The 25,312-nt window shown below is 43.6% G+C and overlaps 1 protein-coding gene across 1 annotated transcript; it reads right to left on the reverse strand.

The window, feature by feature from the left end:
- Positions 1-1,059: 1,059 nt before the first annotated feature.
- CFAP161 (cilia and flagella associated protein 161) lies at positions 1,060-21,046 on the reverse strand. The gene is made up of 7 exons (XM_082253242.1): positions 20,976-21,046; positions 17,252-17,341; positions 16,175-16,413; positions 13,731-13,812; positions 6,736-6,894; positions 4,609-4,682; positions 1,060-1,310 (listed from the first exon to the last, which is right to left on the reverse strand). Exons 1-7 carry the CDS (start codon positions 21,042-21,044, stop codon positions 1,130-1,132), a joined length of 894 nt encoding a protein of 297 aa, XP_082109368.1. The 5' UTR covers positions 21,045-21,046; the 3' UTR covers positions 1,060-1,129.
- Positions 21,047-25,312: the final 4,266 nt, after the last annotated feature.

A 25,312-nucleotide genomic window follows, 5' to 3' on the forward strand; every position in this document is an offset into this window, starting at 1 on the left:
TCATTGGTGTCAGTGGGAGAAGTAGAGCCCCATCATTGGTGTCAGTGGGAGGAATAGTGCCCCATTATTGATGTCAGTGGGAGGAATAGTGCCCCATTGTTGGTGTTGGTGGAAGAAACAGTGCCCCATAAGACATGGAAACATGGCTAAGTGACTCAATGATGCACACAAATAAAGAAACTGGGGTACAGAAAAATGGCATCAGGTGCTCTGGACTGATGAGTCAAAATGTGAAATATTAGGCTGTAGCAAAAGGCAGTTTGTTTGCAAAGGGCTCAAGATTTGTACAATAATGAGTGTCTGCTGGCAACAGTGAAGCATGGTGGAGGTTCCTTGCATGTTTGGGACTGCATTTATGCGTATGAAGTTGGAGATTTGCTCAGTTTCAAGGGTGTCCTCCATGCTGAGAAATACAGGCAAATACTTATCCATCATGCCATATCATCATGGAGCCGTGTGTATGGACCCAAATGTATTCTGTAGCAGGACAATGACCCCAAACATACAGCCAATGTCAATAAGAACTATCTTCAGTGTAAAGAAGAACTGGAAGTGATGCTTTGGCCCCCACAGAGCCCTGATCTCAACATCACGGAGTCTGTCTGGGATTACATGAAGACACAGAAGGATATGAGGTAGCCTACATCCACAGAAGATCTGTGGTTAGTTTTCCAAGATGTTTAGAACAACCTACCTGCTGAGTTCCTTCAAAAACTGTGTGCAAGTGTAGTAAAACTGATGCTGATTTGAAGACAAAGGGTGGTCACACCAAATATTGATTTGCTTTGGATTTATTTTCTGTTCCTTTTCTTTTCCATTTTGTTAATTGATAAAAATAAACTATTAACACTTCTATTTCTAAAAGCATTCTTCATCTACAGCATTTTTTTACACCTGCCTAATACTTTTGCATAGTACTGTATATGTTATATGTTAAACCACTGTATGTTGGAATCTCTCCAAACATCCTATACTATAGTCAGATTTGTTACACCGGGTGTCTGTACCAGTACATGTCAAACAGAATTTGGAAGCAAATGATGTTGATGTGACCAGCTAATATAAAAAATGTTTAACTTTATTTCTTGGAGCTTATTATGCCAGGTAAGTGTACAATTTCTGCAAGGATTTAATGAACACATTTGTTTTCATTCATGTCTTCACTGGGTGGCTTAGGTCTGTCAAACATGGTATTTATGTCATCACTTGGATTCCCCGTAACGATGATCCAGTGATTTTCATTTTCTTCAGCCTTGTGACCATTTAGGTATGTGTGGGCAGTGACTTCACATTCCTTGCCAAATAAAGTCCTGAAACGTTGAGAAGAGACACTTGTAAATAAAGAATTACCCCAACCCATTTCTAATTGTGACCATTGCATGTTGCCTTGGCCATTCAAACAACATTACAATGACCATGTATTTAAATTTATTTCAAATTGCCGAAACCTTCTTAACCAATCGCAGACTTTGGGCATACTTGACACGCCCAAAAACATGTCATCTTTGTACACAGGGCGTGTCTAGTACATCCAGTCCTTCTGCTTTGCTGCTGGGATTTTACCTTTCCCAGTACAATGCAATTCAGCTGTGATTAACCATAGCTGCATTGAAGAGTACACAGAGAAGGTCGGCAGTAGGAGCTGTGAAAAAAAAAGCAGTTTATCAACAACATTGCTCAGACAAGAATACAGAAAGTTACATTGAAACATAGTATAATTTGTAACTTTCTGTGTTCCTCATCTATAGATGCTGACTTTTAATATTAGGACACTTACCTGTCCAGGGATCCCGTGATGTCGGCACCCCAGCCGATTTTCGAATTGGCTCTCGGTTGCTGCTGCTGACATTCGTGTTGGGGGAAACCAGCAGAGAAACCTTTCGGCTTCACAGCTGGTTCCCTACTGCGCATGCGTGACGTATGCTGCGCTTTCTAACTGGCCCAGCAGCGGAGGAAGGAGGAGGGGGGGCCGAAATTCCAAGGGACTTCACCGCAGGGGAGTCTCATGAAAGTGGGGACTGTCAAATAAAGATGTATTTCCTATTGTCATCAGTGCCATCTATTGTCCATACCGTGGTATGTCCATGTGGTATGTGGCATTCATTTCTCATGAACAAGAAACATTCAACCTGTGGAAAAAATAGCTTGAAAACATCTATTTATCCCCATTCTCACAGAACGAATGTACAGGCTAGTTTTATGAGACGAAAAGCTATGCAATAAATAGAGCAGCAAGGCTTCTCTAATAAAAAAAAAAGTAATAATCATTTTATATTATCATATCTTAGCCTTAAGTTGGCCATAGGTGGATTGAAATCTGGCTGGTTCAGTTCTATGTGTGGCCGCCCCTGTATGACAGAAGTTGATTGTTAGAACAGGAATGTTGGAAAACTTTTGTCGTTCAGTGGCTGCAGCCAATGATCAGTGGATTCTGACAGTCCCACTATCAGAATACAATGTCCTGGCAGGGAAAATTCTCATTTGTGTGGATGGAGGAATCTGATCAATCACCAACATGAATTATTTTATCATTGAACTGTAAATAATTAATACATTACAATTATATTATCTGTTCATATGATTGACAACTAATTGTATGTGAGCAATGTACGCTATATTGTCAAAAGTATTGGTACTCCTGCCTTTACACACACACACATAAATTTTAATGGCATCCCAGTTTTAGTCCGTAGGGTTCAATATTGAATTGGTCCACCCTTTGCAACTATATCAGCTTCAACTCTTCTGGGAAGGCCATCCGCAAGGTTTAGGAGTGTGTCTATGAGAATGTTTGACCATTCTTCCAAAAGCGCATTTTATGAGGTCAGCCACTGATGTTGGACGAGAAGGCCTAGCTCTAAATCTCTGCTCTAATTCATTCCAAAGGTATTCTATCGGTTTGAGGTCAGGACTCTGTGCAGGCCAGTCAAGTTCCTCCAAACCAAACTCGCTCAGCCATGTCTTTATGGATCGTGCTTTGTGCACTGGTCCAATTCCTTTGGTGGAGGGAGGATTATGATGTGGATTTTTTTTCAGGGGTTGGGCTTGGCCCCTTAGTTCCAGTGAAGGGAACTCTTAAAGTGGAAGTAAACTTTAATTGATTGTTTGTAACTATAGGTAACCCATAATATGGCTTACCTAAAGGTACTATAAACAACTCCTAAACATGCACCATTTAGGAGATATTTACTGTATATGCAGCTGATGACGTCATCGGCAAATGCGTTTTGAAGGAATGGCCACCTGTGCAATTTCTTAAAAGGCCTGTGCTGTGATCGGCGGGGGGAGTGACATCACGCAGCTCCGGCCAGTCACATAGCCGGAGTCCGCGGATCCAGAAAGTAGACGGGTGAAGATGGATGCGGCCTCCAGCAGTGACAATGAGGGCTTCATTTGCAGGTAAGTTTCACATATTGTGTTGGTATGTGATACATGAAACAGTCACACATACAATGCCTCCTGCTCTTAGGAAAATGGCCCCTCCAGATGGATATGCTTAGATCTTCATTATGCTTAACCACGGTCTTGCTGCCCTCAACGACTTGGGGAACTCTATAACACTGCAACTATACAAAACACACAGAGGGCACACCGACCTAGTGCATTATCCTGAGACAAATAATTTATTATATAAAAACACGGTAAGTAATATACTCACAAAAGCAATAGTAAAAAGCGCATCACAGATATCAGCATGTTCCATCCAAAAGCATCAACATGTACAGATACAACAGACATTGAAGGCCTCCGTGGGCTAACGCGTTTCGAGGAATTCCTCTTCTTCAGAACCACACCAAAAAGACTGCTTACACTCTTCTTTTATACAAAGCAAAGTGACAGAAAACTGTTTCAAATGTGGGTGTTACTGACCCGCCCTCTATGGTGGGTGGCTAAGCAATGCATACTGGCACATTATGCCTTTACTTTGCAGGTCAGAAAAAAAAAAAGGCAGCGCTTTACTTTACAAGGCAAACCAAGACATTTTGAACAATTTCATGCTCCCAACTTTGTGGGAACAGTTTGGGGATGGCCCCTTTCTGTGCCAACATGACTGCTCACCAGTGCAAGGTCCATAAAAATATGGATGAGCGAGTTTGGGGTGGAAGAACTTGACTGCCCTGCACAGAGTTCTTACCTCAACCTGATAGAACACCTTTGGGATGAATGAGAGCAAAGACAACGAGCCAGGCCTTCTTTCCAACATCAGTGCCTGACCTCACAAATGTGCTTCTGGAAGAATGGTCAAACATTCCCATAGACACTCCTAAACCTTGTGGACAACCTTCCCAGAAGAGGTGAAGCTGTTATAGTTGCAAAGGGTGGGTCAGCTCAAGATTGAACCCTACGGACTAAGACTGGGATGCCATTCAATTTCATGCACGTGTAAAGGGAGAGGTCCAAATACTTTTGACAATATAGTGTATGTGAGTAAAAATAAATAAATAGCATTCCATTTTCTCTTACCATTCAAAACCAGAAAGAGAAATATATGCGTTAAAAGGGATTGCATGCATTACAGAAATAAGTTGGCATCAGTAATCAAAGATTCACAGTTTATCACCAGACATACATCGGAAACATCAAGACATAAAAAATGATTTTACCTACCATAGGATGTATTTCCTGAGAACAGCCAGACATCTGTTTGTTTTGCTGTGAACGATGAGGAGTTTTGTATTTGCCTATGTATACAAGTTGGTTTTAGTTTTTTTTATTGGAATGGAAATTAAAAGCAATAGAACAGAAATGATATGGGTACAAGGTTTAGGCCCCTTTCACACAGGGCGGATCCGTCTGAGTGGAATCCACCTGCTCAGCGGGCTATCTCTCCGCTGATCCTCATTGAGCAGGTGGATGAGGTGGATGAGCAGGTGGATGACAGGTCCGTGTCCGCTCCACTATGCAGAGCAGACGAGGACAGAGCCCACTCCCCTCTATTGGGGCGGTCAAATAGAAACAGACTGCATGTCCGTTTCCATCCGATTGTCATCCAAGCCTTTGGATGGATGGAGAATGGATCTTGTCGGATCGGATGCCTGGGGGCGACACATGTCCGCTACGATCTGCCGCCCCATAGAGAACAATGGGTGGCCCAATCGGGTCTGCCTGAAAAGGACAGGCGGACCTGATCGGTCCGCTGGTGTGAAAGGGGACTTATCTATCATGTTTACAAACAACAGAACTGAGCTGATGGTGCACATGGGTGATTTTCTTGTAGTGATTAACCTAGATATAGATGTTCACTGAGAATACAGCAGATCAGGAACCAGCTCAGAGTAAATAAACCAAAACCTGCCATTAAGAAATGAAATCTGCAATTTTTAATAAACTTTTAATTATTTTTACCTATAAATTATTCAGAAATGTTTATTTGTGTATAGCTGCTTCTTAATTATGTTTTATGCACATTCATTGTTTAATAAAATATATTTTCATATGGTTTATATTAAAATAATAAAATGAACTGTACCATTCTCCAAACATGTTGACATATTGGCACCATCATCTTTTGCTCCATTAACTGTCCTAAATGCCTTCCTTCAATTCAACATCTAAAACCGGCCATAGAAGGAGTGGATTTTGGCCGGTTCAGCAGGGACCAGACAAGATTTAATCCATCTATTGGTAGGTTGGTTGTACTGAAGTCAATCCACCAATCAACTTTGATACGAACTAGGGATCGACCAATTATCGGCAAGGCCGATATGCACTTTCCCCGATATATCGGAATCGGCCCCTGAGGTTACCGATATTGCCGATATTTCGAGAAAGTGCTTGTACCAGAGTGATGACTGCAGCTAGAGGCATCACCCCGGTACCGGCGTCCATAGCCGACAGTCGGCTGTCTCATAATGACAACCGATGCGGCTGAGAAGCCGCTCGGCTGTCATAACAAGGAGCAGGAGGGGACGTCCCCCCCCCCCCTGCCGCCTTCTGCGACTCGTCCGGGTCTCCCGTCCCACCAGGAGACCCGGGCATCCTACCTGCACGCCCGTTGAAGAGAAGACCCGATCAAAGCCGCATTCGGCTCTGATCGTCTCCATGTAAAAAGCCCGGAAGTGATGTCATAACATCACTTCCGGGTACTCGGCGGCAAATTAAAAAAAAATGTGAGCATTCAAAACAGCCAAACTTGGCGTTTTGAATGCTTTTAAGTGCAGAGGAGGGGTTTGGGGTATTTTAGACCCCCAGATCCCTCCACAACAGTACCTGTAAAAAAATAAAAAATAATTTTTTTTTTAAATGTCCGAAAATATCGGACAATATCGGCCGATATCGAATATATATGAATGAAACATGATTCTTGAATGGAGGATGGGTGGATGACGGAAAGGTCTGCTCCCTCCATTAATAGATCGCATTTCATTCATAAAAGCTGTAGTCCGGCTTCTATGAAAGGAGGCACTGGGCTGAAAGTGTAGGCATGGTTAATGGAAGATTGCAGTAGAGGGGTGGGGGGACATAGACAGAGGAGAATTTTACCTAAAAAAAAAAACAGACATCAGCACAAGGGACATGTCCTACTTACTGTAAGTTATGTCCCTTGTGATGATTTTTTTTTTTGGGGCTGCACTTAGGCTTTATCACATGTATAGAATGCCTTGAGCAAGATATATTCCTTTTGCAGTAAAACCATGTTAATATATATTATAATGCCCTGTGTAATATGAATTACCAAATTTTCTCATGAAAGCTTTTAAAGCCTTGGAGAATAATAACACTGTGTATACTTACTTGAACAGGGAATCCTTCATGTTCCATTCTCATTTGTGGATCCAAATAGACAAGTTGCCAGCAGGTTTCATATGATGGCTGGTCTGTTAAACTAACTTCTTGCAAATGAGATTTCTTACTGCTTTTTAGAAATGTTTTTTGGTCACTTGTCAGATATAACTGGAATAAATATAGATAGATAAAGAATAAATGCACAAAGCAACAATCCACAGCAGACAACTGCAAAACACCAAACAGACTTTGGGTGACCTGTTTCCCCATCCATCTTTTTCATCTCCCAGTCTGCTTCCTAATCTCACCACTCTGTACCATGCACTCCCTACTTCTTCACACATTTCTATCCTCTATCCTCAAACTTTCTCTCCTTTACCCCTCTTCTCTGCCCCAAAGCTTATATATCTCACTCTCACTCTTGTCTTCACCTTAATACTGCACTCATCTAATCCTGCTAATTCTGAACCCACATACTCATAAAACCTCCAGGACACTGGGATGTGTCCCCCCATATAAGTCATACTTCCATATTACCTCTCTCATCTTTCTGCTTCTCCAAACATCTGGAGATATTTCCCCAAATCCTGGACCCCCATCATTTACCTATGGCCAACATACCCGGCAACCCTTACCTTCTTTCAGCTGCCGCAATCTACACAATCTGGTTTCTTTTCCTCTTCTTCCTAGAACCAGCCTCCCCTTCTCCCGTGCCTTTGGGAATGCCCACTCTGTCTGTGACAAACTCACTTACATGACATTTTTATCACAAACTCCTTTAACCTACTTGAAATTACTGAAACCTGGCTTCATGAATCTGACTTTTCCTCTCCTGCTGCCCTCTTCCATGGTGGCCTCCTCTGGACTCACACTCCCAGGACTAGTGGACAGAACGGAGGTGAAGTTGGAATCCTCTTATCCCCACCTCACTCTCTGTCCCTCTCCTCATTTGAAGCTCACTCTATTTGTCTTTTCTCTCTAGTTTCTTTGAGGATTGCTTTGCTCTATTGGCCTTCTGGATCGGTATTAAGCTTCCTCGATGACTTCTCTGCCTGGCAACCCTACTTTCTCTTTTTTGAAATTCCCACAATCATTCTCGGGGACTTCAACATCCCTGTTAATCCTAACACTCCTGCCACTTCTAAACTTCTGAGCCTAACCTCTTTTGACCTAAAACAATGGACATATGCTTCAACTCACTCTGATAGGAACTGCATTGACCTTGTACTCTCCTACCTATGCACCCCTTGCAACATCTTCATCATTCCTTTTCCTCTGTCTGATAACCACCTTATTAGTTTCACTCTCTCCTTGTCTTTCTCCACCTTGCCTTCCAGCTACCTAACAATTACCCATAGAAACCTTGTCCAACTGCACAATTGATACTTCCCTCATTTAACCCAGCTACTTTAGAGGAAGTCACTAAACTTTTTTCTAACGCCCACCTAACTACCTGCCCACTGGACCCTGTTCCCTTGAAAATACTACAGTCATCTACACTCTTTCCTACACTCTTTAACTCATATCTTTAATCTATCCCTCTTTTCTGGCATCTTCCCCAACCCTCTAAAACATGCACTAGTCACCCCCATACCTTAAAAGGCCCCACTGGACCCTACCAAATATAGCAACCTAAGACCCATCTCCTTACTCCCTTTTGCCTCCAAACTCCTTGAACATCTAGTCTACAACCAGCTGAGCTGCCACTTTATCAAGAATAACCTTCTTGAACCCCTTTAGGCTGCAACATTTAACAGAAACTGTTCTCCTAAAACTAACAAACGACTAACAGCTAAAACCAACAGTCACTATTCCGTACTCCTACTCTTGGACCTCTACACTGCCTTTGATACAGTTGACCATCCCCTCCTCTTCAAAAAACTCTATTTCCTTGGTCTCTGTGACTGTGCTCTCTGTTAGTTCAAGTCTTACCTATCTCCCTGCACATTCAATGTCACTTACAATTCTACTTCCCCCTCTCCTACTCCTCTTACCACTAGGGTCCCCCAATGTTCTGTTCTTGAACCTCTCCTATTCTCGATCTACACCTCCTCCCTGGGTCAGCTGATAGATAGCCTTCTATGGCTTCCAGTACAGTTTCTATGCTGATGACACCCAAATCTATCTCTCTACCCCTCAGCTCACCCCATCAGTTTCCTTACGTATCACTGATCTACTAACAGACATATCTGACTGGATGTCACACCATTTCCTCAAACTCATTCTATTCAAAGCCAAGCTCATAATATTTCCTCCCCCATGTGCCCTTTCCCTTGACTTCTCTTTCAGGATCAATGGCACAACTATCAGTCTGTCCCCACATGCCAGGGTGCTAGGGGTAACTCTGGATTCTGAACTGTCCTTTTAGCCCCACATCCAATCCCTGTTCAAATTATGCTGCTTCAACCTCCACAACATCTCCAGGATACGCCCCTTTTTAACCATTGACACACTAAGCTTCTAATTCACTCCCTGGTTATCTCTTGCCTCGACTACTGTAACTCCCTCCTCATTGTATTACCTTTACATAGGCTATCCCCTCTTCAGTCCTTACGAATGCTGCTGCCAGACCTGTCCACCTTACCAACCGTTCAGTGTCTAGCACCCCTCTCTGCCAGTCCCTCCACTAGCGCCCGCTCACCCAAGGAATAAAATTCAAACAGTACTAACAACAACTTAAAAAGCCATCCACAACTCAGCCCTCAGCTTCATCACTAACCTGGTCTCAAAATATCAACCAAACTGCTTTATTTGGTCCTCCTAAAACTCCATGTACACGGGACGTTGTAAATGGCCATTTAGGAGCAGTTGGGCGTTTTTTTCAGAAGCCCCTGAACCCACCTGAATGTTATCTTATCTGTCCATGTACACAGGGTCGTTTACATTCATTTGCAGGCAGTTGAGTTTAGGGACGTTTTTTGGAACACAATTATTTGCGTTCGAACGTGTGTTTCCCGGCGTTTGTGATGAAGTACGTTCAGCCACGTTATACGTTTTTTTTTTTCTTCCATTCAAAATCAATGGTTCCCTATGGGAGCCTATTGATTTGAATGGAAGTCGCACCGCAAGTCGGATCAGGATGATCCGACTTGCGGTGCGACTTGGGCTGTGAGAATCTTGAGGGGGAACTCCACACCAAAAATGGGGAAAAAAAACTGCGTGGGGGTCCCCCCCCCAGGTTCCAAACCAGGCCCTTTGGGTCTGGTATGGAATTTGAGGGTAGCCCCACACCGAAAAAATGCCCAAAATCCATACCAGACCTTTATCTGAGCATGCAGCCCGGTAGGGCAGGAAGGGGGAGTGGACAAGCGAGCAGCCCCACCCCCCCTGGACCATACCAGGCCACATGCCCTCAACATGGGGGGGTGTTGGTGCTTTGGGGCAGGGGGAGCTCTGCACCCCCCACCTCAAAGCACCTTGCCCCCATGTTGATGAGGACAAGGGCCTCATCTCCACAACCCTGGCCGGTGGTTGTGGGGGTCTGCGGGCTGGGGGCTTCTCGCTATCTGGAAGCCCCCTTTAACAAGGGTGGCCCCCCAGATCCCGGACCCCCTCCCTATGTGAATGGGTATGGGGTACACTGTACCCCTACCCATTCACCCCATAAAATTAAGTGTATGGAAATAACGACAGGAGACGTTTTGGAAACTTTATTAAAAATCTTCATCCGGACTTCTCCGCTCTGGTCTTCTCCCTCTCCGCTCTTCTTGTCTTCTGCTCTTTTGCTGTCCGCTCTTCTGCTGTCCAATCTTCTGCTCTTTTCCCTCGGCTCTTCTTCTTCCTCCGGTCCTCCTCAGACGATGTCTCCGGTGATTATGTCAGTCTCTGCAGCTTGTTATATAGCCATTGTGGGCGTGGCCGACAGGTGACATCATCAGGAGACCCCGCCCCTCATGTCACCTGTGACGTCATCTGTGACAGATGTATTCCATCCAGTATGGATCAGCTCCTCTCCAGCACTGTTTCCACTCACCAGTATATGTAGAGATAAAAACAACCCTCCACTAGTGATAGCGTTTCAACTTAATATTATTCAAATAAAACAGCACACATTACACTCACTTTGTGGATGAGAAAATCGCACAATAATAACCAAATACACGAGTAGTGGTCACCTTCGGTCCCCTGTCAGCTCCACGCTGACTAAATCACCTGGAGAGGAGCTGATCCATTCTGGATGGAATACATCTGTGATAATACGTTATTTGTGCCTGATCCATGAGAGAGGGTAGGCATAGTGGTCTGGTGAGTCTCCCATTCATTCGTATTATTTCTGGCACATTGGAGGTGGAGAGTGAGGGTGTCCCCTCTAAAATCACATTTGTTGCTCTTCCCGGGATGAGATCTTCAAGTTATTGCCCATTTGAGTTTATGGACTTTAAGGACTTTTAATTGATTTTAGGCTGAAGTGTGCAGTAATTCAGTTATTATATTATAGTCGGTTTTCTCAATTTACTTTAAGCACTTAAAGGTTGCTAGGAGGTACCACCATTCCTGCACTACTGACATTTTTCTATTTTGTATTGTGTGATCTAATTCATATTATAACATTTATACATGATTTCATTACCTATAATAGTGCTGGTGGTGAGAGGGGGGTATGGGGTCAGTGGCAGGACTGGTGGGGAGGGGGGGAATGGGACCAGTAATAGTGGCGGCAAAGGGGGTGGGATCAGTGGCGGCGATGGTGGGGAGGGGGTGGGATCAGTGGTGGTGATAGTGGGGAGGTGGGTGAGATCAGGGGTGGCGATAATGTGGGGCGGAGGGGGGGATCAGTGATGGTGGTGAGGGGGGATCAGTGATGGTGGTGAGGGGGGGGGGTCAGTGATGGTGGGGAGGGGGGATCAGTGGATGAGGAGGGGTGGGATTAGTGGTGGTGCCATCCTCCCCCACCTCTGCCTCTTACTGATCCCATCCCCCACCACCAAGGTTGTGGAAGTGATGGGGGGGGGGGGGAATAGGGATGAAATCTGTTGTGTGGGATCAGTAAGAGGCAGCAATGGTGGAGACTGGGATAAGTGGTGGAGCAATTTGTCACTGACACTTACATAGCTGCCCGTCAGTCGATTCCCCCTCAGCTCAGAGGTCACGAAAAGGGCCTCCACAGTCCAGGGATGCATGCATGTGAATCACATGCCAGAGTCTCCTCGCAGAGGTGAGAGCTCCACCCCTTCTGGTCGGCTGACTCTCCTTCAGTGTTTGTGAAACTCCGCCTCTCTACTCCCTGCTCTACATGGATTGGCTGGCTGGCTATCTCATTCATCATAGTAAGAAAGCTCAGCTTAGCCTTTTCTTAATAGCCAGCCACAGATTAATCCAACCCCCCGTGCGGCGCTGACTGACTCTGAGGAGGGAGGCGCTCACTCACACGGCAGAGTAGCACATCCACATCCAGAACTGGCAGGTGTCGGTGGGCCCCCCACGGTAGGAGAACGGAGGCCCCCCCACAGTGGTGGAACTCTAGCGCCCGGTCGCCACCGTGACTGCTGCGACTCTGATTGTTCCGCCACTGCGGTGCATACTAACACATTATGACTTAAACTGCCCTGGGGTTACTATTGCTTTAATAGCTTGCAGAATCTGACACTTCTGGGAGTGTCAACCCCCCATCTCACTACAAGATACAGTAGTGACCTAGAGGCTGTTGGATCAAACCAGCACAGCAGGGACCAATAATCTAACACTACCAGAACTGATGGATTCAACAGGATCTTCAGATATCATTATCTTTTCCCCATTGCAGAGTCTGGTGGCACAGGCAGAAGAGGAGTTGGCGTCCAGAATCAGTCATCATTCTCTTATCGCAGAGAATCACTGGCTGTGCGGTTACATCCAAACACCCACGGACAGCAGCGGCCTCTGTCAGTTGTCATTACTTTGTACAGGCTCAGCGGCCGCAACTGTCCACATCCATCTCTACATCCAGTAGAGGAAATCCACTAGATTCTTGCTGCTGCTGGAACATATTTGCAATTTAATTAAGGACTTAAACTTGTTAACTAGAAGGGTTTGAGCCCTATTACTGTTATTGTATTAGTGTACACTCAGGGGTATCAAACTAAATTTCATTGCGGGCGCTTCATTATTACTGCTTCCTTCAAAGGGCCGGTTGTATCTGTCAGACTAGATGTCTGGAGCACCACACCACTTACTTAAATCAGATGTCAAGAGCCCTCCTACCATCAGAAGTCAAAAGACCTCTACCCTCTCTTAGATGACTGTACACCCCCCTTTCACTGTACTGCTGCTGGGAAGAAACTGGGGGAAAAGTTGGGAAGCAGAAAGTGCAGAGTCTAGAGGAGGGCTGGAGTCAGCTACTGGAGTTTGTTAAAGGATGAGAGCAGGAACAAGGGGGTGCTGCACAAAGAGCCTCAGGATCTGTAGGAGGAGTCTTGTCCTCCTCTCTGCTGCTGACTGCTGAGATGGGGGAGGGCAGAGACGAGCCTCTCCACAGCAGCACGGAGAAAGCCTAGGATCTGGCAGAGGAATTCTGTTATCCTCTCTGCTGCCGGCTGGTGGGACAAGGTGGGGGCAGAAACTAGGGGGTTGCCGCAGCTACAGGAGAGGTGCGAGGGCCACATAAAAAGGCCCACGGGCCTTGTGATTGACACATGTGGTATACAACATCTGTTAAAATCCCTAAATTACTACATTGTCACTGCAGTTGTAATTCCATCCCAAAGTTATTCTACCTTCATATTTTGGGTTGGTTTTGCATCACGTCAATGTCAATTTTAGGATTACTTTTGATAGAAACTCCATCTATTTTGTTTAACATTACAAACTGCTCTGCACTTTCAATGTAATCTCCTCCTAGAACAATTCTAATATTCTACATGCCTTAGTGACATAACCCTCTGAAAATAAAAATAAAAAATGAATGCATAATCTAATGCTAAAGAGTTAAGTAGTTGTATTATGGAAGTGGAATTTATTTAAGAGCTATCACTATTAAAAAACAAGGTGTGTTTTATGGTCTCAGTGTATAAAAATTGTTCACTTACGTGTCCCATAAAACCATCTGTTGTCCTTAACGCAAAGTTCTGTCCATAATGGAGAGGTTCCCCATGTTCACTGCCATCCACACTGTTCCCCAACAACATGGAAAAACATTAAATACAGTTACTTTAGAATAGTGAAAGTTTAGGAGCTTTTACAATAAATCTAAAGGCTTCTGTGTGGCAGCCTAAACAGGTCTTAAAGTGGTTGTAAATTCAGAGGTGTTTTTCTTATCTTAATGCATTTTATGCATTAAGATAAAAAGCCTTCTGTGTGCAGCAGCCCCTCTCAGCCCCCCCCCCCCCCAACACTTACCTGAGCCTCCCCTTGATCCAACAATATCCACAAATGCCTCAGTCAGCTGGGACTCTCCCTCCTGATTGGCTAAAACACAGCAGCGGCACCATTGGCTCCCACTGTTGTCAATCAAACTTAGCCAATGAGGAGAGAGAGAGGGCCTGGGCCTGAACCTCAGCTCCATGTCTGAATGGACACAAGGAGCTGTGACTCAGCTCGGGGGCCCCCATAGTAAGCTGCTTTGTGTGGGGCCACTCAACTGGAGGGAGGGGCCAGGAGCTCCAATCAGGAACCAGAGAAGAGGAGGATCTGGGTTGCCAACTGCACAGAGCAGGTAAGTATAACATGTTTGTTATTTTAATAGGGAAAAAAACGAGAGTTTACAATCACTTAAGTAAAGTATACAGTATGTGAATAAATACCTTGTAAAACATTTTGTTTAAAATAGAAATGAAAGGCAAAACATTTGTGTATATAAACAGTATCTCACAATAGTGAGTACACCCCTCACATTTTTGTAAATATTTTATTCTATCTTTTCATGTGACAACACTGAAGAAATGACACATTGTTACAATGAAGTAGTGAGTGTACAGCTTGTATAACAGTGTAAATTTGCTGTCCCCTCAAAATACCTCAACACACAGCCATTAATGTCTAAACCGCTGGCACCACTAAGTTAAAATTTCCAAATTGGGTCCAAATATTTTGTGTGGCCACCATTTTTTTCCAGCGCTGCCTTAACCCTCTTGGGCATGGAGTTCACCAGAGCTTCACAGGTTGCCACTGGAATCCTCTTCCACTCCTCCATGACGACATCACAGAGCTGGTGGATGTTAGAGACCTTGTGCTCCTCCACCTTCCATTTGAGGATGCCCCACAGATGTTCAATAGGGTTTAGGTCTGAAAACATTCTTGGCCAGTTCATCACCTTTACTCTCAGCTTCTTTATCAAGACAGTGGTCGTCTTGGAAGTGTGTTTAAGGTCGTTATCATGTTGGAATACTGCCCTGTGGCCCCGTCTCCAAAGGGAGGGGATCATGCTCTGCTTCAGTATGTCACAGTACATGTTGGCATTCATGGTTCCCTCAATGAACTGTAGCTCCCCAGTGATGGCAGCACTCATGCAGCCCCAGACCATGACACTCCCACCACCATGCTTGACTGTAGGCAAGACACGCTTGTGTTTGTACTCCTCACCTGGTTGCCGCCACACACGCTTGACACCATCTGAACCAAATAAGTTTATCTTCGTCCCATTAGACCACAGGACATGGTTCCGGTAATCCATGTTCTTAGTCTGCTTGTCTTCAACAAACTATTTGTGGGCTTTCTTGTGCATCATCTTTAGAAGAGGCTTCCTTCTGGGAGGACAACCATGCAGGACTAATGTGATGCAGTGATCGGCGCATTACCTGAGCACTGACAGGCTGACCCCTGACCCCTTCACCTCTGCAGCAATGCTGGCAGCACTCATACGTCTATTTCCCAAAGACAACCTCTGGATATGACGCTGAGCATGTGCACTCAACATCTTCGGTCGACCATAGCGAGGTCTGTTCTGAGTGGAACCTGTCCTGTTAAACCGCTGTATGGTCTTGGCCACCATGCTGCAGCTCAGTTTCAGGGTTTTGTCAATCTTTCTATAGCCTAGGCCATCTTTATGTAGAGCAACAATTCTTTTTTTCAGATCCTCAGAGAGTTCTTGTAAACTTCCAGTGACCAGCATGAAAGAGTGAGAGCGATAACACCAAATTTTACACACCTACTCCCCATTCACATCTGAGACCTTGTAATACTAATAAGTCACATGACACCGGGGAGGGAAAACGGCTAATTGGGCCCAATTTGGACATTTTCACTTAGGGGTGTACTCACTTTTGTTGCCAGTGGTTTAGACCCTAATGGCTGTGTGTTGAAATATTTTGAGGGGACAGCAAATTTAAACTGTTATACAAGCTGTACACTCACTACTTTACATTGTAGCAAAGTCTCATTTCTACAGTGTTGTAACATGAAAAGATATAATAACATTTTTACAAAAATGTGAGGGGTGTACTCACTTTTGTGAGATACTATATATATATATATATATATATATATATATATATATATATACTGTATATATATGTGATGAAAACATATACTGTACCTTGTTATAATGAAAGCATTCCTGGCACATGGCTTGACATTGCTGCTGCCACTGACTCCACACGGTGCTGTTAGGTGGCTCTTTAAATGTAAAGCACTTTCATCTGGGTTAGCAGAGATGGTGTAGTTCCCATATACCGGGGATGGATTACTCAATGACTGCTCGCTGTTCTCTGGATTCAGCAGCATGACTACATCACCAATGTGGAGGAATCCGTCCTTGGAGATGGAAAGCTCTGCCTAATATAAAGAAAGGAAAAATATCTAAAATTCCCGTGTACCTCATTCAAGTGATAATATATATATATATGATAATATATATATATATATGATAATATATATATATATATATTATTATTATACAGGATTTATATAGCGCCAACAGTTTGCGCAGTGCTTTACAGTGTGGGGGAAGACAATACAGTTACAGCACAATTCAATACAGGAGGAATCAGAGGGCCCTGCTCGTTAGAGCTTACAATATATATACAGTATATATATATATATATATATATATACCTGTCTACCTGTCTGTGTGCCTCTGTGTAAATCCAGGAAGTGAATAGTCAGAGGCTTCAGCTGCCCACAGTTAAAATGGCTGTAGCCAAGTTTAGTGGAGAAAGATTTCTGCAGCATATTCAGCAAGTACAGAATCACAGTATATGTAAAAAAATATGCAAAGTGGTTGGAGGGAAGCTTCAGAATGGCAAATATGTTTTTATAATTATGTGAGCAGATTGCAGTTCCTCTTTAGGCCCCTTTCACATTTATGCGACTTGTCCTGCGATTTGGGACTGCAAAGTCATATGACAAGTCGTATTCCATGATTTCCAATGAGTACCATTCATATCTGTACGACTTCAAGTCGCAACGACTTCAAAGTAGTCCCTGCACTACTTGTGGCTGATTTTAATGCGTTTTGAGGTCCATAGACATAGGCATTGCTTCAAATCCAATTAAAATGCGGCAAAATCTCTGCCAAATCGCGTGACTTTTAGGTCACACAAGTGTGAAAGGGGCCTTAATATCACTAAATGTAGCGCAGCACTTTCTAATCTTATCTATACACACAACTTACCTTTTGCAAAACATGTTTCTTGAAATTACTTGACTTTTGCAAAAGCAGTTCCCCCTTTTCTCTTTTTTCCAAAAAGTCTTTCAAGAGATCCTATAATGTATAGAAGAACAAAAAATATAAGCCAAGAGGGAAGATACAGTGAAATAAACAGAGGAAGGAACTGTTATGAACAGATTTGTGACTGGATGATGACACGTCTCTCAGTGTACTTTTGCACACAGACCAATCACACTTGCTGTGCTCCGGTTTCTACTGTGATGCGTCTTTTTACTTGCTGCGATAATGTTTGACAGAATTATGAATGGAGAACAAAAACATCAAATTATTGTCAGCCGCAGACCTCCTCTGTGAGAATGAAATCCCTGCTGATCAGTCACAAATATTAGAATTGCTCCTGAGCCCCTCGTACTGTTGCTCAGAGCTAACAAAGCTAAACCACTTCTCTACCACAGTACGGTTATCAGCAGCGGATCAGAGGCCCTTTATTTACCCAGTGCCGTTCATAAACGCATCACGTGCCCAATCCGCCCAGTGTTCACTATGTTCCAAGCTGTCATTAGGAAGCTCAGTATGCAGAGACACTGTACCTAGCCAATCCAAGGGGCTGGGTACCATGTGATTGCTGTGATTGGTCATCACATGGTATTGTTTGTAAGGGGAAGGGGAAGGGATCAGCACTGTAAGCAATACCATGTGACCGATGTGATTCACGTAGTATTGTTTACAGTGCTGATCCCTTCCCCTTCCCCTTTCAAACAATACCATGTGACCGATGTGATGACCAATCACGTAGTATTGTTTACAGTGCTGATCCCTTCCCCTTGCAACAACTTACAACAGGGGGAGGAGAATGCAGTACTTATGAATAGGGAAAGAATGAATAGATAAGCAACTGCAGATCCATTTATTCTGTTTCAGTGACAGTGTTTGTTCTATTACCTCTTTCATGCCCCCCCCCCCCCCCACCTCCCTCCAACTACATACACTATATTGTTAAAAGTATTTTGGTGCTTACCTTTACACACACATGAAATTTAATGGCATCCCAGTCTTAGTCCGTAGGGTTCAATATTGAGTTGGCCCACCCTTTGTAGCTATAACAGCTTCAACTCTTCTGGGAAGGCTGTCCACAAGGTTTAGGAGTGTGTCTATGGGAATGTTTGACCATTTTTCCAGAAGCGCATTTGTGAGGTCAGGCACTGATGTTGTAGAGAAGGCCTGGCTTGCAGTCTCCACTCTAATTCATCCCAAAGTTGTTCTGTCGGGTTGAGGTCAGGACTCTGTGCAGGCCAGTGAAGTTCCTCCACCCCAAACTCGCTCATCCATGTCTTTATGGACCTTGCTTTGTGCACTGGTCCAAATCATTTGGTGGAGGGGGGATTATGGTGTGGGGTTGTTTTTCAGGGGTTGGGCTTGGCCCCTTAGTTCCAGTGAAGGGAACTCTTAAGGTGTCAGCATACCAAAACTATTTGGACAATTTTATGCTCCCAACTTTGTGGGAACAGTTTGGGGATGGCCCCTTCCTGTTCCAACATGACTGCACACCAGTGCACAAAGCAAGGTCCATAAAGACATGGATGGGCGAGTTTGGGGTGGAGAAACTTGACTGGCCTGCACAGAGTCCTGACCTAAACCCCATAGAACATATTTGGGATAAATTTGAGCGGAGACTGTGAGACAGGCCTTCTTGTCCAACATTAGTGCCTTTCCTCACAAATCAGCTTTTGGAAGAATGGTAAAACATTCCCATAGACACACTCCTAAACCTTGTGGACAGCCTTCCCAGAAGAGTTGAAGCTGTTCAAACAGTGGGCCAACTTAATATTGAACCCTACGGACTAAGACTGGGATGTGTCCCAATACTTTTGACTATAGAGTTTATTTACTCAGCATACCATCATTTTTTATATATTATTAAACAATTGAGTATTATATTGTGTTTTTTTTTTTTTGCATTAAAATTCATTAAAATGTATTTCTTTCAAAAAATTTGCGTTTGAAAAAAAAAACACTGTGCAAACACCGCATAACATATAAATGTACAACACCTGCCATTTTATTTTCTATGGCCTCTGCTTAAAAAAATATATAATGTTTAGGGGTTCCAAGTAATTTTAGCAAAAAATTGATGCTTTTTACATGTAGGAGAAGAATGTCAGAATTAGCCCGCACTGGAAGCGGTTAACCGCTTGCCAACCGCCCGCCGCAGATATACTGCGGCAAGCTGACTCAGCTGTGCAAATCTCTGTACCCATATCGCTCCCCGGGAGCGAGCATGGGGGGCGCGCACACGGCGAGAGGTAAAGCTGATATGCGTGGCCGCCGGGCACCAGCGATCACTTCCCGGGAAGACAGAACAGCGATCTGCCGTTGTAAACACAGCAGACCGTTGTTCTGTCAGTAATCATCACAGGGCTCCTGTGTTCCTCCTATTTAGGAACAAAGGTCCCTATGTTGGTCCAATAAGCTCCTCCCCCAACAGTTAGAAAAAAACCCCTAGGCTTACATCTAACCCTTTGATTGCCCCTGGGTTAACCCCTTCCCTGCCAGTGTCATTATTACAGTAACATATTTTTAGCACTGATTACTGTAGTAATGTCACTGGTCCCCCCAAAAGTGTCAAAAATTTCAGTCAAGGGTCCGATCTGTCCGCTGCAATGTTGAAGTCCCGCTAAAAATCGCAGATCGCGGCCATTACTAGTAAAAATATATAAATAAAAATGACATAAATCATTCCCCTAGTTTGTAGACGCTATAACTTTTGCGCAAACCAATTAAAATACGCTTATTGGGATTTTTTTTTACCAAAAATATGTCGCTGAATATAAATTGCCCTAAAATGATGAAAAAAATGTGATTTATAATTTTTTTTTTTTGGAATGTTATACAGCAGAAAGTAAAAAATATTGCTTTTTTTTCAGAATTGTCGCTCTTTTTTGTGTATAGAGCAAAAAAAATAAAAATTGCAGAGGTGATCAAATACCACCAAAAAAAAGCTCTCTTTGTGGGGAAAAAAAGGACGTCAATTTTATTTGGGTACAGCGTCGCACGACCGCACATTTGTCTGTTAAAGTAACGCAGTACCAAATCGCAAAAAATGGCCTGGTCATTAGGGGGTAAACCCTTCCGGTCCAGAAGTGGTTAAGGCCTCATTCACAGGGGTGTAGGTAAGCGTTCACCTGTGTGAGGCTACATTCACACTTTGTGCAATTTGGAAACGCAACCGTGCGTTTTCCTGACACGCGCAGAAACACGCTGCCCGTCAGCAAAACGCATGGCAGTACCATTCATTCCTAATGCCACCCCCAGGCGCCATTCCAAAAAGGGTCAAGAACTTCTTCTGCAGGTTTTCCACGCATTGGGCAGCCTAATAAAATGAATGGATTGCCCTACACGCAATGCATAGAAAAGAAGTTCCTTGAAAAATTGCGCCATGCCAAAACGCAGGAAACTGTGACATCATGCAGTTTGGCACGCACAAAAATACGCACGTAATCAGATGTGTGCGGGTGCCATTGGGAATTAATAAATAATAATGGCACTGCTGTGCATCTGCTAAAGGGCAGTGCTTTTTTTTTTTTTATTTAGCGTTGGGAAAGTGCGTGATTTTGCGCACGTTTCCAGCACGCAGAAGGGTGAACGCAGCATTAGTAAGGACTCATATTCTGAGTAATGTCCAGTATCCTCTTCCTGGTAATAAAGTATAATGATGGGTGTCACTCACCTCATCCAGGGAGACATCTTCATTCCAATTCCCAACCCGGACAGATGGGTTGAAGGTTCGGACACTCATCCTGGCTCCAAATTCCACTCGCTGTCCACTCTACCAGCTCTCACAGCATTCCTGTTGTTATAGGAACGATTTGTTTACATGTTACCCTAGATACAGAACACAATACAACGCTATAGATAGCCTTGTGACAATGCTGGCACCTAGTGGACAAAATTAATATTGCAAGCACGTTAGATTTCTATAATGTTTGTTGAGTACTGTCCGTGATACTTTTTTTATTTGCACTAACATACAATTTTTCAGGACAAGCTTTCGGGGTATGTCCCCTTCTTCAAGGTCCAAGCAGTACTGATTCACAAAATGTTAAAAAAACACAAAATCTCTAAGCCAAAGGAAAAAAAAGAGAAAACCAAAGAAAGATAAACAAATTTAACTGGCAATGGTAATAAAATTAGCATAGTTAGTGAGATAAGACAGAGGGAGATCTGAAGACAGGGGGGAAGGTGGGGGGGGATAGTCACAGAGGGTTCGTAAAACTGTGGGATAATGAGTAAGGAAACCCATATCTAAATTTAACCACTTTACCACCGGAGGATTTTGCTGTCTTACGTCTGGGCCACTTTTTGCGATTCGGCACTGTGCGACTTTAACTGACATTTGCGCGGTCGTACGACGCCGTACCCAAACGAAATTTACATCCTTTTTTTTCCCACAAACAGAGCTTTCTTTTGGTGGTATTTGATCACCTGTGCCATTTTTACTTTTTGCGCTATAAACAAAAAAATAGCGTTTTTTTTAAAAAAATAATAATATTTTTAACATTTTTTTTATATGAAATTCCCCTCCCCCCCAAAAAAAATGTAAAAATCTAAATTTTTTTACATTTTTGGCCAATTTGTTTTCTGCTACCTATGTTTGGTAAAAAAAAAATCACAATAAGCGTATTTTGATTGGTTTGCGCAAAAGTTATTGCGTTTACTAACTAAGGTAAAGATTTCTGTCATTTTTGGTGTTTTTTTTTTAATGAATAATGGCGGCGATCTGCGATTTTTTTGTGGGACTGCGACATTCCGGCGGACAGATCGGACCCTTGACTGACATTTTTGACACTTTTGGGGTTACCAGTGACATTACTGCAGTAATCAGTGCTATACATATGCACTGTTACTGTAAAAATGACACTGGCAGGGAAGGGGTTAATTTTATTGGAGAGGGAGGGGTTAATGTATGCCTGGTGCTTACTAACGTGTGTGGGGGGTGGTGACTGAGTGACACAGGGACAGATCGCATGTTCAGCTATGCTGAACCCTGCAATCTGTCTCTGTTTGTCACTTAGGAAATCCGCCCGCTCTGTTTACACAAGCGGGTGGATCTCCAAACTCGATTCCCCGACGATCGGGGAAGAGCAGCGGCGGCCCTGGCCCGACTGTTTTCAGTCACAGCGGGAGCGCACCTCCGGCGGTGCGCGAGCGCCGCCTACAGGGGGAGGAGTACAGCGACATAGGTCTACGTCGCTGGACGGAATCGAGCCACTTTTGCCGCAGTACAGTCAACGTGACTGGTCGACAAGTGGTTAAGCCGTTATTTTTTGTGTCAAAAAGAAGTATCATTCTTAATTCAAAAGTTTTCCTTTCCTGGATAGTTCTGACATTCCCTTTAAGAACTAAAACATTGAGGTCTTCTATAGTGTGGTCCGGTTGTGAAAAATGATGTCCCACAGGTGTGCAGACACTATCTTCTTTATGTTCCTTGATGGTATGTCTGTGCAAATTCATCCTCGCTTGCAACTTCTGTTCACTTTCAACTACTTCACTTTCAATAGCGACATCTATCTCCAGTGTATGGGTACTACAATGGGAAGTAAAATGGCACCTCAGTATGCAAACTTATTTATGGCTGATTTGGAGGACAAATTCCTGAACAGCATACAATATAAGCCATACAGATATTATCGCTATATTGATGATATTTTCATCATATGGACAGAAGGTGAGGAAAATCTCAAACAATTTTTTTCATTGATCAACACCTTTCACCCATCTATCAAACTTAAAATTGATTATTCTAACAGGCATGTAAACTTCCTAGACACCACAGTATACATCAGGGATGACAAGCTTCATACTTTAATATACAGGAAACCGACTGACCGATGCAGCTATCTCCACAGTTCCAGTTTTCACCCCCAACACACTAAACGGGCCATCATACACAGCCAGGCCATCAGATACATTAAAAAAGAATAGCGCGCAAATGCAAAAGAAATTACTACCAAATCTGAAGAGAGTCCATAAATAAAAATGGGGGTTTGGTCCCACCATATGGCCATATCGTGCTCAAGCCCACTACTGCGTCAAAGTACCCCATTATCAGTGGGTCCTACACTATCCATGAAAAAGAGATGAATCCGGCCTTTCTAACCCTTGGAGATAATACTCCTTGCTGGGAGAGATGTGCAAATGCACTACAGGGGACTCCTCCTATATCCACTTGATGGTGGACACTGATTGAGTACAGGTGTGTGTGGGGGGTGGGGAGGGCTGCTCAACCTCGATAGTCTGGTCAGACCGAATACATAATAAACAGGCAAAACATTTGGGGGAGCATACCCATGTATTTCCAAAGCTGCTGCAGCTATGAACCAAAAGACATATATATTAAAAAAGAATAGCGCGCAAATGCAAAAGAAATTACTACCAAATCTGAAGAGAGTCCATAAATAAAAATGGGGGTTTGGTCCCACCATATGGCCATATCGTGCTCAAGCCCACTACTGCGTCAAAGTACCCCATTATCAGTGGGTCCTACACTATCCATGAAAAAGAGATGAATCCAGCCTTTCTAACCCTTGGAGATAATACTCCTTGCTGGGAGAGATGTGCAAATGCACTACAGGGGACTCCTCCTATATCCACTTGATGGTGGACACTGATTGAGTACAGGTGTGTGTGGGGGGGTGGGGAGGGCTGCTCAACCTCTTGGGCTTGAGCACGATATGGCCATATGGTGGGACCAAACCCCCATTTTTATTTATGGACTCTCTTCAGATTTGGTAGTAATTTCTTTTGCATTTGCGCGCTATTCTTTTTTAATATACATGTCTTTTGGTTCATAGCTGCAGCAGCTTTGGAAATACATGGGTATGCTCCCCCAAATTTTTTGCCTGTTTATTATGTATTCGGTCTGACCAGACTATCGAGGTTGAGCAGCCCTCCCCACCCCCCACACACACCTGTACTCAATCAGTGTCCACCATCAAGTGGATATAAGAGGAGTCCCCTGTAGTGCATTTGCACATCTTCCCCAGCAAGGAGTGTTATCTCCAAGGGTTAGAAAGGCTGGATTCATCTCTTTTTCATGGATAGTGTAGGACCCACTGATAATGGGGTACTTTGACGCAGTAGTGGGCTTGAGCACGATATGGCCATATGGTGGGACCAAACCCCCATTTTTATTTATGGACTCTCTTCAGATTTGGTAGTAATTTCTTTTGCATTTGCGCGCTATTCTTTTTTAATATACATGTCTTTTGGTTCATAGCTGCAGCAGCTTTGGAAATACATGGGTATGCTCCCCCAAATTTTTTGCCTGTTTATTAGGCCATCAGATACCACCGAATATGTTCAGACCCAGAAGACAGAGATTAACATCTCAGAACACTAGCAAACTCCTTCCGTAAGAAAGGTTACAAAACCATCAACACCAGCATAAACACAGCCTTGAAAACCCAAAGAGAAAATCTTCTCCGATACAAAGAGAAAAAAACAAATAAACGTGTACCTCTAGTCACCACATACAATCCAGCACTAGAAGGGATAAGAAAAATAATCAAAGATTTACAACCCATTATAACAGAAGATGAAACTCTGAAAGGAATATTCCAACAACCTCCAATACTGGCTTTCAGACAACCACCCAACCTCAGACATAAACTAATCAGCAGGAAACTTCATTCTGATTATGAAGTCACAAATAATGGGAACAAACCCTGCCATAAAAAACGCTGCAAACTGTGCAAACAGATCAATCTGTCTTAAGTGTCACACACACAAATGGGACCTTTAATATAACAGGATCATACAACTGCACCTACAGTAATGTTGTGTAACTCATCCAATGCAAAAGATGTAGCAAAGGATCTTATGTAGGCTAAACAGGACAGAAGTTGCAAGCGAGGATGAATTTGCACAGACATACCATCAAGGAACATAAAGAAGATAGTGTCTGCACACCTGTGGGACATCATTTTTCACAACCGGACCACACTATAGAAGACCTCAATGTTTTAGTTCTTAAAGGAATTTTCAGAACTATCCAGGAAAGGAAAA

Source organism: Pelophylax lessonae (assembly GCF_965119305.1).
Source record: "Pelophylax lessonae genome assembly, chromosome: 4".
Classification (NCBI taxonomy): Eukaryota; Metazoa; Chordata; class Amphibia; order Anura; family Ranidae; genus Pelophylax; species Pelophylax lessonae.